This window comes from Jatropha curcas, chromosome 2, assembly GCF_041381405.1.
Source record: "Jatropha curcas cultivar XTBG-Jc1 chromosome 2, XTBG_Jcur_1.0, whole genome shotgun sequence".
Classification (NCBI taxonomy): Eukaryota; Viridiplantae; Streptophyta; class Magnoliopsida; order Malpighiales; family Euphorbiaceae; genus Jatropha; species Jatropha curcas.
The window spans coordinates 4,966,381-4,979,920 of NC_143152.1; the positions used below are offsets into that span (position 1 = coordinate 4,966,381).

A 13,540-nucleotide genomic window follows, 5' to 3' on the forward strand; every position below is an offset into this window, starting at 1 on the left:
TTATAAATTAGACAACTTGAATGATTTTACGAGAAAAGTAGAAATGTGACAATTAATACATTGCCCACATCCACACAATAACCTTATCTATGGTCCTTGTTCAACACAATAAGATGAACCAATAACCATGAGGGCATATGCCACTAACTTTAGCCACCATCTTCCATTAATATCCCTATCAAATTACCAAATTACCCTTTTACCCATCACCACTCTTCCCTTCTCTTGTCTATATAAACCCTCTTCACCTCCATAGCCAATAACCATATCTCCAAAACATAAAAACCAAAACAAAATTCAAAACATGGGTTCTCTTCCCCATATAGTAGAAGATTGCATGGGTGTTCTTCAACTCTTTAGTGATGGCTCCATTTTTAGGCCTAAATCTATAAATTTCAATTTGCCAGTAATTAATGACAACTCTATCCTCATCAAAGACTCTCTCTTTGATAAAAATCATAATCTTTCTCTTCGTCTCTATAAACCCACTTCCCTACCATCACCATCTTCAAACGATAAAAATAAAAAACTTCCGATAATATTATTTATCCATGGCGGTGGTTTCTGTGTAGGCTCTCGTTTATGGCCTAACTGTCATAACTGCTGTTTGCGTCTAGCTTCTGGCCTAAAAGCTCTGGTTATCTCTATAGACTACCGTTTGGCGCCGGAGCATAGGCTGCCGGCAGCCATAGACGATGCAGTCAGTGCCATGCAGTGGCTGCGAAATCAAGCTTTGAGTGAGAGTGGAAATGGAGATGCATGGTTAAGTAATGATGATGTTGACTTTGACCAGGTTTTTGTAATAGGTGATTCTTCTGGTGGGAATATTGCACACCACTTGGCGGTTCGGTTCGGTGCCGGTTCAAACGGGTTGGCTCCGGTTCGAGTACGAGGTTATATTCTGTTGGCGCCATTTTTTGGTGGACTTGCTAGGACGATGTCTGAGGAAGGACCTAGTGAACAGTTTCTGAATCTTGATGTACTAGACAGGTACTGTTAAATTTTAATCTCTCTCTCTCCCCCATTATTTTTTCTTCATGCAATACTTTTTTTTTTTTTATTGTCAAAATTCTATTTTCCTTCTCATTTTACACTATAAAGTAAACATTTGTGTAATAATAATCAAATCACATCACATCCCCCATGCTTTCTAAATATATTTTGCTAAAATATATTTATATTTGAAATTTTTTACATTTTTGTTCTGTGAATTATATTATAATAAAATATAGTGTAACGTAATTAAATATATTTTAATATATATTATATATATTATATTATATTCCATTATTATTTCACCAAATAGAACTTTAATACATTCCAAAACCTTCTCATTCTGTTGTCCCATGGAACTATCTCTTAATTAGTAATAATAATAATTCATTTACAGTTTCATTTTTTTTTTTACTTGGACAAATGTATATATAAATATATTCTTGAATGAATTAGGAAATACTCATTGCACCCTTCAATTTTTATTTGATCTATTGCATTTTCACATTTTATATTTCACCAACTGCATATCTTATTTGTTTTATTATACATTAATTGATGGACTAATTAATTAAGTGTTTCTAAGTTCCTAAAGAAAAATATTTTCAAAAAAAAAAAAAGCTGTCAGATAATTTTTTAATCAATAATAGTAAAGATGCTTTTAAAATTATAAGATTGTGAGTTTAAAATCTCAATTTAAAAATTAATCTAAAATAAATTCAATAAGTCAAAAGCAAAAATTTAATTAATAGTGCAATGTATAATTTTAGTTAACTATATAGTTTATGAATCAAAGTAATATATGTACCTGGCCTTTTTTAATATGTGTCACGGTCGTATTTATATTTAAAGATATCTAGATACTTAGATATCTTAATAAGAGATCGAGTGTTTCATCTTTGTGGATGAAGAAAATTCCTATTAAAAGTACATCCTAATAGACAGGAAGAAATTGTTATCTAACATAAAAAAAGTATTTAATTTTATTTTTCATCTTTTTCAAAATATCCAAATACCAAAATATTACACAACCTTTCTTATACTTTCTTTTCCTATCCCATGGTCTTTTATTTCCCCTCATTCGTAAAAACCCCTAAACATAGTGATAACGTCAGGAAAGAAAGGCCTCTACAGTTTTTCAAAATTATTCCACTGTGTTTTTTTTTTTTTCAACTAAAACAGTAAGCACTTTAGAAATTAATAACATTATATAAAATATCAATTAAAAAAATTTTATTGGTGGAGGGAAATTATTTTTATCTTAAATAATTTGGGACGGGGATTTGAGATATAGAAAATATATTTATATATAATTGTGATTAATGGCAAAATCAAATGTAATATAAGGGAAACAATTGCTTTTTTCTTTGTTTTTAAACGCTCAGGACTTACAACTAATAAAGAATTGATTAAAGTAATAAGCGACCTTAAATTTTATAAAAGCAAAACTACAAGTTCGATTTTTGATAAATATATCATGTTCTATAGCTCTCGAGAAGAATTACACCTCCCGTTTAATATTGGGTTGGTCTTATCTGTGATTAGGGGAAGAAATTAATTAGTCTTATCTAGTCGATTAGATGAGCATATATTGCAATATAATAAGGAGTATAATCAAAGGTCAGACTCAAAAGATACGGGTTTTCTTTAATCTTCATTAATGGACAACCCTAATTTTATCATAGGAAAATGACAAAGACTTTTTTTTTTTTTTTTTTTTTAAGGAAAACTATAAAGAAAATATTAAAAATTTTCAACGTTTCTCACACATATACTATGATGGGTTTCTTTTCTTTTGGACCACATCCATTTCACTTAAAAGAGATTGATAGTGCTTTGCCTTTAGGTCCGTACACAACGGTGGTGCCACTTGTTCCTTGGCCTCACTTCACATGAAAATTAAATCCTTAATATTTTTTAAGGAAAGAATAATTATAAATTAAAATTTATAATAATATTATGTTTGAAGTTAAAATTTATTGACAGAAATAATTTTGTCTGTAAATTTCTTATCGGCCGACGTGTCACAAACAATTAATAAAACTATTTTGTGAGTACAATTGCACATGTAATATGGCATTATTTTGCTTTATAGCTTGTGAAGGTAATCACTTTGTATATTAATCAATGGGGGCCAAAATAGGACACAAAGCATAATATAATGAAATAAAATATAATTAGACGTAACAAGATAATAATAATAATAATATTTTAAATTTTCAAATGCTTAATTATCTACTTGTATTTATTTATTAAAAATGTTAAAAAAATATCCAATCAAATTATATATATATATATATATACTTTTTTTATTAACTATGACTAAAATTATTTTAAAATATCTTAAATTTTATAAAAATAATATAAAAAAATCTTATTATTCCTCTCTTATTTTTACTTTTATATATCGCATAGATAGATAAATAGATAGATAGCTTATTATTTGGGGAGCAATCTAAACAACAAGCAATAGGGTCACCAAATAATAGTGGCTGTTATTTTTGTCTTTAATTTTTATTTTCCAATTTTCAAGAAATAATATACCAACAAACTTGAAAAAATGATTTTTGTTTGTTTTCTAAAATGGTTTTCTTATATGCAACCTTTTATTATATATATATATATATATATATATAAAGGAACAGACAACTTAGTCCTCTCATTTTTGGTTTCTTTTTTTGGGTCCTACCGTCCGTCCTAAATAAGTCAAGCCACTGGTCAACTTCTTTCTTTCCTTCACGTATTCTCATCTCACCTTCAAATTTTACTCCTTATCTATAATTAAACAGATTAGATTAATTGAGCATGTCTACATTCAATTCCTTATCTTAGGGCTGTAAACGAGTTGATCAAAGCTTTGATGAGCTCGAGCTCGCTCGATAAGAATATACTCAAGCCCGTTCTAATCTTAGAAATCTAAACTTGAGCTCGGCTCATTTAAAAATAGCTAAGTTCGAGCTCGGTTCGTTTATGAGCTCAATAATTCGGCTCGATAAGCTTATTGAACAAGCTCGAACGAGCTTTTATCTAGTCGAGTCTCAAGCAACTCGACTCATTTACAACCCTACCTTATCTTAATTGTAATCTCTCCATGGAGTCTAAAAATATCCACATTTTTTGTAATTTAATTAATCAAAATACTATATCAAATCACCTTTTTTTTTTCATTTTTCTCATCGCCGTAATAAATTGTACACCAAAACATAGTCTAATTATAAATGAATGTATGACTTAGACGATAGATTCAACTTGGAACCTTTGATTTTTCAATACTAAGAAAAATAACAATAATCAAAATTTATCTTTTCCATACTCGATTTCAAATTTAAGGCTACTTGGCAGAGCGATAAGCATAATTTGCATTGTAAGTTTACACTTAAATTCATTTGATTGCATTATGTTTGTCGATGGATCCAAAACATTTGGGGCAATGGATAGAATTAATAATTTAGTAAGGGGAAAGATAAAAGTTTAGGATTAGAAAATTCAAATTATTATAATTATATATACTAAGATATAAAAATCATACATCAAAATGTAAAAATCATATCTGTTTCTAATCATATAATATAAATATTTTTAGATGCACTTTGAAATAGTTGCTCAAAATAATTAAGTTGTGTTAGGGTATTATTTTAATTGCTTGTTTTGACATTAGGAGCCAAAGTTCACAATTTAAGAGTTAGTGGCTTGTCCAACATGTATATGAGATAGGTAGTGCCTTCTCCAATATTATTTAATCTTACTCTTATCTTATGAAAAGTAATTCAATAATTGAAGCAACTTTTACATGAAACACATGCTTAGGTGCACTTAACTTATGCTTTATCTAATAATCTAATTGATTACCTCAGCATAAAAATTGGTTCATTTGTTAAATAAACTAAATTAAAATAGTCGGTATTAAAATAATATGTTTTAATGTCAACAAATTAAAATAATAATTTTTTTATAAAACTAATTGGTAAATAAATAAATTATATTTCTTTAAAATTACTCATTTAAAAATGTTTTAATTTCAATAGGTCAAATTTAGACTCTGTTCGGTAACTAACAGCTCATAAAATAATTAATATTGATGATATGCAGATTTTGGAGGCTGTCTATGCCTGTTGGAGAAAGTAGAGATCATCCATTGGCAAACCCATTTGGACCAGAGAGCTTGAATCTTGAAAAGGTTGGTCTTGATCCACTGTTGGTGATGGTAGGCAGCAATGAACTATTGAAAGATAGGGTTAAGGACTATGCAAAGAGGTTGACACAAATGGGAAAGAAAATAGATTACCTTGAATTTGAGGGAAAGGAGCATGGTTTCTTCACAAATAATCCTTACTCTGAATCTGCTTTTCAAGTGATTGAAGCCATTCAGAAGTTCATGTTTCATAACTCCACTTAATCAAATCCATGTATAAATTTTAGAGTTCAAGTATTCTAATAATTAGTAATTTCCAATTAATTAGGTTGGTTATGTGTACTATTAACTTAGCTATAATTAGGGGATTATATTTCTTTTTTTTTTTTCATTTTCTCTTTCTTTTTTATACTTTGTCTTGGATTGGATTTTGAATTCGAGATATATCATAATAATTTTGGAGATGCCTCTAATACTTCTAAGTCAAAACTCGTTGATGTATAATTTCTTTTTGAAAAAAATACGATTTAATTAACTATTTTGTTCTTATATTTAAAAAATTACACTATCTAATCTTTGTAGTTTCTTTCCATTAAACAAAATTATCCTTTTGTCTATTATTTGAGATTTGAACCATCAACAGATCTAAACTATAGAGATAAACTAGTGCATTTTTTAAAATACAAGGACAGATTAATTATAAAATTGAAGGATAACAAGAAAAAAGAGAATATCTCAATACTATTAATCACTAATTTTGATTCGACTCAAAAAAATTAATTTTGTAAAACTCTAATATTGTGATATTTGAGTGTCTATTTAATAATTTACAAATTAAAAACTGAAAACTTGACATTTCCTTCCCTCATGTTTCAACTACAATTGGCAATAATTGATGTAAACAAATTTACAAGTCTTTGCCAACCTTCGTGGCCTTTTAAGTTCTTGAATGGGGCACATCAACCATTGTAGATACATGCATAAGAGCACGAATGCCACTATCTAGGTTTTGATCTCATTTTCATGCATAGTTTCATTCATGGGATACCGCCAATCCACTACTTAATTTTTTGACTATTAATTAAACATGAAATAAAATTGAAATCCATTTTAATTTCGCACAGGCCAAATGCATAAATTGCTTATACTATTTTTAATTTAATACTAATTCTCTTAGAAAACCATTGAATTGAAATAATAATTATTGGTCATATGTAAAGAGTAAACACGAAAAAAAAAAAGATTTATTACTCCTTGAAACTACAAACGTGGCAAGTATTTAAAACAAATTATTTTCTCAAATATGACAAGTATCATGAAACAGAGGTAGTACAATTATACCTAGGGTAGTGCTAAATAACTCATAATGATCCTGGATGATGGCATCCAAAAAGACACTTATAGCCTTGGGTGATTTTGGAGGGATAAATTGAAGGGAAAGTAGATGAGTTTTGGAGAGAAGTAAAGTCATCATTACTAATGCCATAAGAAAAAAAGATTAACGCTAATAGCTCATCATTAATGCATTAAATGTTTTTGCCAAAACAATAATTAGCAAGTGAGTTGTCTCCTAAACTAATTCAATAAAAGATTATGAAGAATTTTCTCTATATATTAAAATAACACAGAAAAATCAATCCTAGGACTAGGACCAATCCCTAAAACCAAGTCAGGTGACCTGTGCATGTACCATCCAAGCTAAGAGCCTTCATCCATTCATTATTTACCCAAACAACTAATATATAACATTTGCTGTGGGTATTAATGAACCATAATTAATATAACACATTTGTATTATATGCCATACAAAATTAAAATATATAAAAATATGTTATGAAAGGACATGACACAATTATTTGTATCTAAATCATTCAAACTATATAATCAGTAGATTATGCTATTAAATCATTTGTCCATTTAACAAAAATTTTAAAAATCTACTACAATCTTCCATTACATAAGTTTGGTGAGCATACTATATATACAACTTAAATTATGCTATCCAATAAATTATCGTGGAGTAATTGAATTAATCTTTTCAATATCTATATCGTACTATCTACATTACTACCGTAATTGGCTTTAAAACGACTTATACGTATTATACTTTCAACCTTTTCAATTAACTAATCGAATTAGATGGACAATACAAGTTAATCCATCGTTTGAATTCTTCATGCAACAGAGCAAACATATACTTATTTTGTAAGCTCACATTATCTATGTTACTCAAAAGACTAATAAAAGTTGATAATACTAACAATAGACTAATGTTTAGTTAGAGTAATTGAATTGGCCTTTTGAATATTTATGTCGCACTATCTATCCCAAGCTCTATTCCATGAAAAACTACATAAACCTTTTTTTTTTTTTTGCTGCAATAAGCGTCCACTGTAGGAAGAGGAAAATGTTTATAAAGAATTAAGAGGGCAATGAAACTTTTTTTTACGATGCAAATATGTACATATATTTATTAAATAAAAATAAAAAAAATGAAAGGAAAACAATTATTAATAATAGTAAAACAGAAGTCTACCACGTCTATTGGAGGTGAATATTTCGTAGTAGGCATTTACCGAGAAGCCAATTGTTTAGCTGACCGCCTTGCCAATAAGGCATTGAGGTGTCCACGAGGATTTCATGTGGTGAGTGAACGACCTCCAAGGGAAGCTCGTAAATGGGTTGATGCTGATCAAGTTGGAGTTTTTTTCCCTAGAGTAGTTAATGTGTAATCTGGGTCTCTAGCCCTCCTTTATGAAGAAAAAAAAAAAAACGAGTAGCACGTGAGGAGAATGTAACCTACTTGCTATTTTATCTAGAGTTATTTAATAAAAAGAGAAACAGATTTGAAATTTAAATTTTAAATCTGTTTAAAATCTATCAATTTTCAATGACGATGTAAATGACATTTTACATGACTATATGAGAATAAATTAGATATTTTACACTTAATGATCCTGGATCAACTTGAGCCAATAGCCATTACCTTTATATTTATATAACCAAAATTGATAATTTCACAATTGGTGTTAGTTGAGATTCATAGGAGCATCTTTGAATTCTTTTGGTTGGGAGAAATGAAATGCCATCATCATTGAGTGGACTACCAACATTTTGCCCAACAACACCCAATTGTAGGATCTATACTATATGATTGAACTTTTAAATTCCTAAGAGCAATCATTTTGATATTAACACAAACAATGTTGGATTATAGAAAGTTCCCAATTCACCTTTAATCAAACTTTTTGCTTGCATCATCCATTATCAATGGAAACATTTCATTGTATTGGCCACATAATTCAAAACATACCACATATGGTACCTTTCGTCCAATTCAATTTATATGCTTGTTAAAATTATAGTTTTCGGAGTCAATATTTAATTTTTCGAAGAAAGAGAGATTAAAAACACAAATAACTTAAATATATCATGTATATTTATGGATTAATTTAGACAAATACATGATATATTTTTAAAAATTTTCCAAAAAAAAAAAAAAAATCAATTAACCCCTCTTTTGACTGTAAACAATAATAGCTTGGCCTATGTTGTTTTCTTTTTCTTGATAGTTCTCATTCACTTATGTTTTTTATTGTTGATATTTTAAATAAATATTTTTTACTCAACATTATTAGTTTGATTTTTGAAATAAATGCTAAACCCAAAATGTCATCAAAGGCAATAAAAAGAAATGTTAACAAGCTTTGAAAAATTGTTGAACGTTTTTTTACCTTCTCTGTATGAAGTTTGAGGGCTAGTTTATGGATGGGCTTGGGCTTGGGCTTATAGCATATGAGGCTAATTATCGTTTTCTGGCTAGGTTTTTTTCAGGGGCTAATAGTTGTATAACTGATTAACTACTATCATTTTGCCTATAAGATAATTGTCAATAGAAAAGAATCCGCACCCCTATGTCTTATTGTAAGTTCACTTACAATTTGACAATAGACCCATATTAAAAAATTCTCTTCTCCAATGCTCAAAAACAAAAAGAGAAAAGAATCCACACTGTTTTTATGAAATTATCCAAATACCTAGGGTGTGTACAAAACTATTGATTAAACCAAACTGATCCATTTCAATTCAATTTGGTAAACTTTTCAAGAGAGATTTGATTTATTGGGTTAGTCAATTTGAATAAAATTTATTATTTAGTTTGAATCGAGTTCATAAAATTTCATCGGTTACGCTTAAAACCAAACTGATACGGTAAAAACTAATTCCTCATCATTTTTTTTCTTTCCACTATTATTTTCCCTCCTCTACTTTCCAGACAAAGTACAAAGATTAAGAAACTTCTATGACATGCATGGATACTTTTTATTGCTTAATATATGTACGAAGGCTCTTTTTTTATTTTTCTTTTTTGCTTTTCTGAACTTAATGGATCATGATGAAATTGGAACACGTCTCATCTATCTTTAGCACCAAACATCATTGTTCCTTTTAGAAAAAGAAGAAAAAAGAGAGAAAAAGACAGCATGTAATTAGGAAAAGAGGAGATTGGATAATGAGAAAATGTTAAGTCAATCATAAAATTACCTTTTTATAGATTATTATTTTTATATCAGAAATATTTAAAAATATTAAACCACATGACCACATATAAAATACATAGTTACTAGAACATTGTATTTCCTCAAATTTGCATTTTACAAGGTTGTTTTTGGATTGAAACACTTCTAGTATAACATCTCATCCACCTTTTTGCTTTCAGTTTTAGGCTCTCTTCATCATTTGGCTGCTAAAAGGAAATTGAGATTTTAATTTTAATTATAGATTAATAATAAGAGAGCTAACACTATCATTTCCACACTTTATGATAAAAAATCTTATTCTTTTGATAGCTGGCCAGGCTATCATGATGGTTTAGGATAGCTGGAAAGTAAAGCAATTGATTTATACATCATAGTTGTAGATATTTCACTCTTATCTCCATGCAAATATCTCCAAAGAAACAAGTGAAAAAACTCAAAATACAAACAGCTTATACTTTTTTGTTTGTCACTGCTTAGCTTAAGACCAAATTACTAAAATTAAGCATAAATTTAACAGTACATCAACAAATTAGTCAAATACCATGATCAAGAAAATGCCCGTTTTGTCATAACAGCCATTGTATTTACAGTATATGAGCTATTCATCTGTTTTTGCAGCACAAATCTATGTACTGCGAACACTGTACTTTTGTTTCAAACTTCTTTATAAAGATGGAAACTAGACCAAGACAAAAGGAAAAAAATAAAAACAGAACAAAACAAAAAAGAAAAGAAAAGAAAATAGAAAGAGAAAAAAAAAACATGAATGACAACACTTACCAGAAATTCTGCCATTTTTTGAAATCAACGAATGCGAGACACAATTGCAAATGGCCCAGCATTTGGTTTAGGTGCAGATTTAGTCACTTGTGGGGTACCAAAAATATTCCAAAATCGCAGGGTCTCATCCCCAGCAGCAGATGCCACTGTGCATCCATCTGGACTCTGCGTAGAACAATGACAAAATAGATCACATCAGTCTACTATTCACAAAAAAAAAAAAAAAAGGAGAACAAGATTTTGTTTATTAATTTACCTGTGCCAAAAAGAGGACTCTAGATGTATGACCAGTGAGCTCAGCCATCTTTACCATTGATGGATATTTCCAAAGAGTAAGCTGATTCTCAGTGAACCCATGAGAGCTAAGTAATTCACGCTCGTGCTTATTCCACAGCAAAGCACAAACTTGTGAACCAGTATCAATGGAATTCAAGCAAGAACCAGTATGGGCATTCCAAAACTTAATACACCTATCATCTCCACCTCCACCAGAAGCAAGCAAATTGCTTTGAAATGGACACCAAGCAAGTGCCTTAACTGCAGCTGTATGTTCTTCAAGCCTATGAAGCCATTGCTGCGATGGTGAATTTGAAGAGGCCATCGATCTATCCCAAATGAAAAGAAGGTTATCATTCCCTCCACTAGCTAACTGCTGCCCTGAACCTGACCATTTTAGTCCACAAACTTCTTGCTGGTGTCCTCTGTATGTTTCAACAACATGTTCTCTTACTCTCACATCATTATTGATAATTCTTGCATCCATTCCTCCAGTAGTAAGAATATGATTATTCCAGGCAAGTGAATTTACTCGCAATCGATGGCCGCCTTTTAGTGTTCTTAGCTGCACAGATTATCACATTATAACATGTCACATAAAAAAAAATCAATTAATGATGTAATCCTATGATACCACAAGTCACATAAGTTGCAAAATTGGAAGAAAATGTATATACCCGTCGATTAGTACTGCAGTCCCATATCTGAACATCTGAATTGTTTAAGCCTACAGCAATGTGTTGTCCATCTGGAGCCCAGCTAATGCTACTAACAGGACCATCTTCACTATTAACAGTAACAAGTTCCGAAGTAGAACTATTTGAAGCATCCCAAAGATATACTGTGTCTCCAAGAGCAATTGCAAGCACATTATTACTACCCCAATCTAACAAATTCAAGTAGAAATCATCTACTAGGTCTGGTGCATCCAGTGTCCTCTCTGAATTCTGTGAGTAACCATATTCAAGGAAAATTAGGCACAAAATTGCTAGAGTCAATTAGCAAAAGAATCATGGTAATGCTGGTAGTAAAAAAAAATTATGTTCTAAAATTACCTACACTCATAATTATTGTTATTAATGAAATTAAGAATATCATTTTTTCTTTCCAAATAACCAACGTTGATTGGTTACATATCCAATTTTGATTTTCTTACTTATATCATTTATAGAAATACAACTTAAGATTCAATTTCAAGAATTATTCATTCATTTGCACTCAACAGTTTTAATGGTTCCAGTTCATCCTTAATTTTGGCAATTAGTGACCGCATTTTAAAAATCTTCAAAAGTTGTTCCAATTACAAAATTATTAGCAAAAAAAAATACCTGAGGAATGTAGCGACGCGATTTTACAGTTTTATGCTGATGAAAAGGAGAAGAAGATGCTGATGATGAAAAGAACTCTTGTGGAATTGGGTCTATAGCAGCAGGCGGTTTGTTCTTGAAGGCCAAAATTCGAGTCCGATTCATATTGAAGGTGTCAGCTAGTTTCTTCTGGTATGCTTCTCTCGACGGTGAATTCCAATCAGTTGGGTTCTCCTTATCTTTTCTGCCTTCTGTTAACATGTAATGTGCATAATCGAGATCCATTGCTGAGCGATTTGGTATAAATCTATCCCACTGTTCGAATAAAAACGAAATTAAATCAGAAAATTATATAAAAAAATTTTCTAAATCTTGAATTTTCAAAGCAGAAAAAAGAGTAATTAAATCAAAATCAAGAACCCAAAATTCGTCATATATGCATATATTTCAAACATAATTTAGAATTCACTCACATTTTCTTTGGATTTTTTCCTGCGCAGAAATCGCTCTTGAAGAGGACTTCGAGAATGAATCTTGTTAGAAGAATGCATGAATCCTGAATCCATTACGCACAAGAAATTAAACCTGGAAAAAGAAAATAATAAGATCCACTTAACAAAAACTATAATTGAAAAGAAAAACAAGAACAAGAACAAGAAACGAAATTAGAAAGAGAAGTGGAGCAGATTGGTGATTGATTATATAATATTGCGGGGCTTTCGCAGAGATTGAAGAGGAGCGTCCTTTTCTTTTTCGAGAAATTAAAATAATCCCTGCAAGAAACCAAAAAAATTTGTCGATTCGTTCTCTTCTTTTTCTGTTTTACTTTGGCTTGAAAGATTATTTCAGAGAGAATTAGAGAATTTGTAATTTTTGAATAGGTTTAAACGGTTCATTCTTGGAAAATGTGCCGTTGAAATATGGTTTGACGGATACATCCCTCCAAGTAACCGCATAGACTCTTGTTCAGGGGCCTTTTAGTAATTCAAATAAGAAAGAACTACATTATTGCATATAAGATCCAACAACCCATCTAAGGAAACCTATTTAGGCAACAATGAAGTTTCATCAGGCTTTTAAGTCCAAATACAAGTAGTTTCATCTCCACAGATACGTCTAATGAAAACTTTATACAGCAAAATACATGAATTGTTATGATTAATGTATTCAAAAAATAATTCAGTTTAAACAGAAAATATTTTTTAAATTACTCCGATTTTGTAACAACATTGAAAATGAGTTAAAAATTATTAAAATTTTGAATTCATAAAACCATAAAAATATTTATAATAATAAAAATTAAATATTTTCAAAATTTTATTGTTAAAATATGAGAAATTCAAAAAAAAATAAATTATAAAAGTTATTGGTGACCAGTATCAGTGGCTAACGGTGACTGATAGTGATAAATGGTACGTTAATAATAGTGGCTAATATTATAAATTAAAAAATATATATTTATAAGATTATAATAAATCTGTTAATATTCGGAAAATATTTTCTCACTTAAA

The 13,540-nt window shown here is 29.8% G+C and overlaps 2 protein-coding genes across 5 annotated transcripts; one reads left to right on the forward strand and one right to left on the reverse strand.

Moving 5' to 3' along the window:
* The first annotated feature begins 251 nt into the window (after window positions 1-251).
* On the forward strand, window positions 252-5,598 carry LOC105648981 (alpha/beta-Hydrolases superfamily protein). The gene is made up of 2 exons (XM_012235493.4): window positions 252-990; window positions 5,083-5,598. The coding sequence occupies exons 1-2, from the start codon at window positions 305-307 to the stop codon at window positions 5,387-5,389; spliced, it is 993 nt and encodes a 330-aa protein (XP_012090883.1). The 5' UTR covers window positions 252-304; the 3' UTR covers window positions 5,390-5,598.
* A 4,051-nt stretch (window positions 5,599-9,649) lies between these two features.
* Window positions 9,650-12,910, reverse strand: LOC105648982 (cell division cycle 20.2, cofactor of APC complex). 4 transcript variants are annotated; one of them, XM_037636849.2, is made up of 6 exons: window positions 12,503-12,910; window positions 12,051-12,344; window positions 11,400-11,669; window positions 10,703-11,287; window positions 10,447-10,611; window positions 9,650-9,869 (listed from the first exon to the last, which is right to left on the reverse strand). In XM_037636849.2, the coding sequence occupies exons 1-5, from the start codon at window positions 12,593-12,595 to the stop codon at window positions 10,471-10,473; spliced, it is 1,383 nt and encodes a 460-aa protein (XP_037492777.1). In that variant the 5' UTR covers window positions 12,596-12,910; the 3' UTR covers window positions 9,650-9,869; window positions 10,447-10,470. The 4 variants fall into 4 exon arrangements, with proteins under 4 accessions (XP_037492777.1, XP_037492776.1, XP_037492778.1 ...); XM_037636848.2 differs by having other exon boundaries at window positions 9,650-9,872; XM_037636850.2 differs by lacking the exon at window positions 9,650-9,869 and adding an exon at window positions 10,210-10,345.
* Between the last annotated feature and the right edge of the window lie 630 nt (window positions 12,911-13,540).

Coding starts and splice junctions, on each gene's coding strand:
- LOC105648982 (XM_037636849.2), bottom strand. CDS start 12,595: ATGGATTCAGGATTCATGCATTCTTCTAACAAGATTCATTCTCGAAGT. Junction 12,345..12,502: donor GGAAAAAATCCAAAGAAAAT/GTGAGTGAATTC, acceptor TTATTCGAACAG/TGGGATAGATTTATACCAAA. Junction 11,288..11,399: donor ACTGCAGTACTAATCGACGG/GTATATACATTT, acceptor TAATCTGTGCAG/CTAAGAACACTAAAAGGCGG.
- LOC105648981 (XM_012235493.4), top strand. CDS start 305: ATGGGTTCTCTTCCCCATATAGTAGAAGATTGCATGGGTGTTCTTCAA. Junction 991..5,082: donor AATCTTGATGTACTAGACAG/GTACTGTTAAAT, acceptor GATGATATGCAG/ATTTTGGAGGCTGTCTATGC.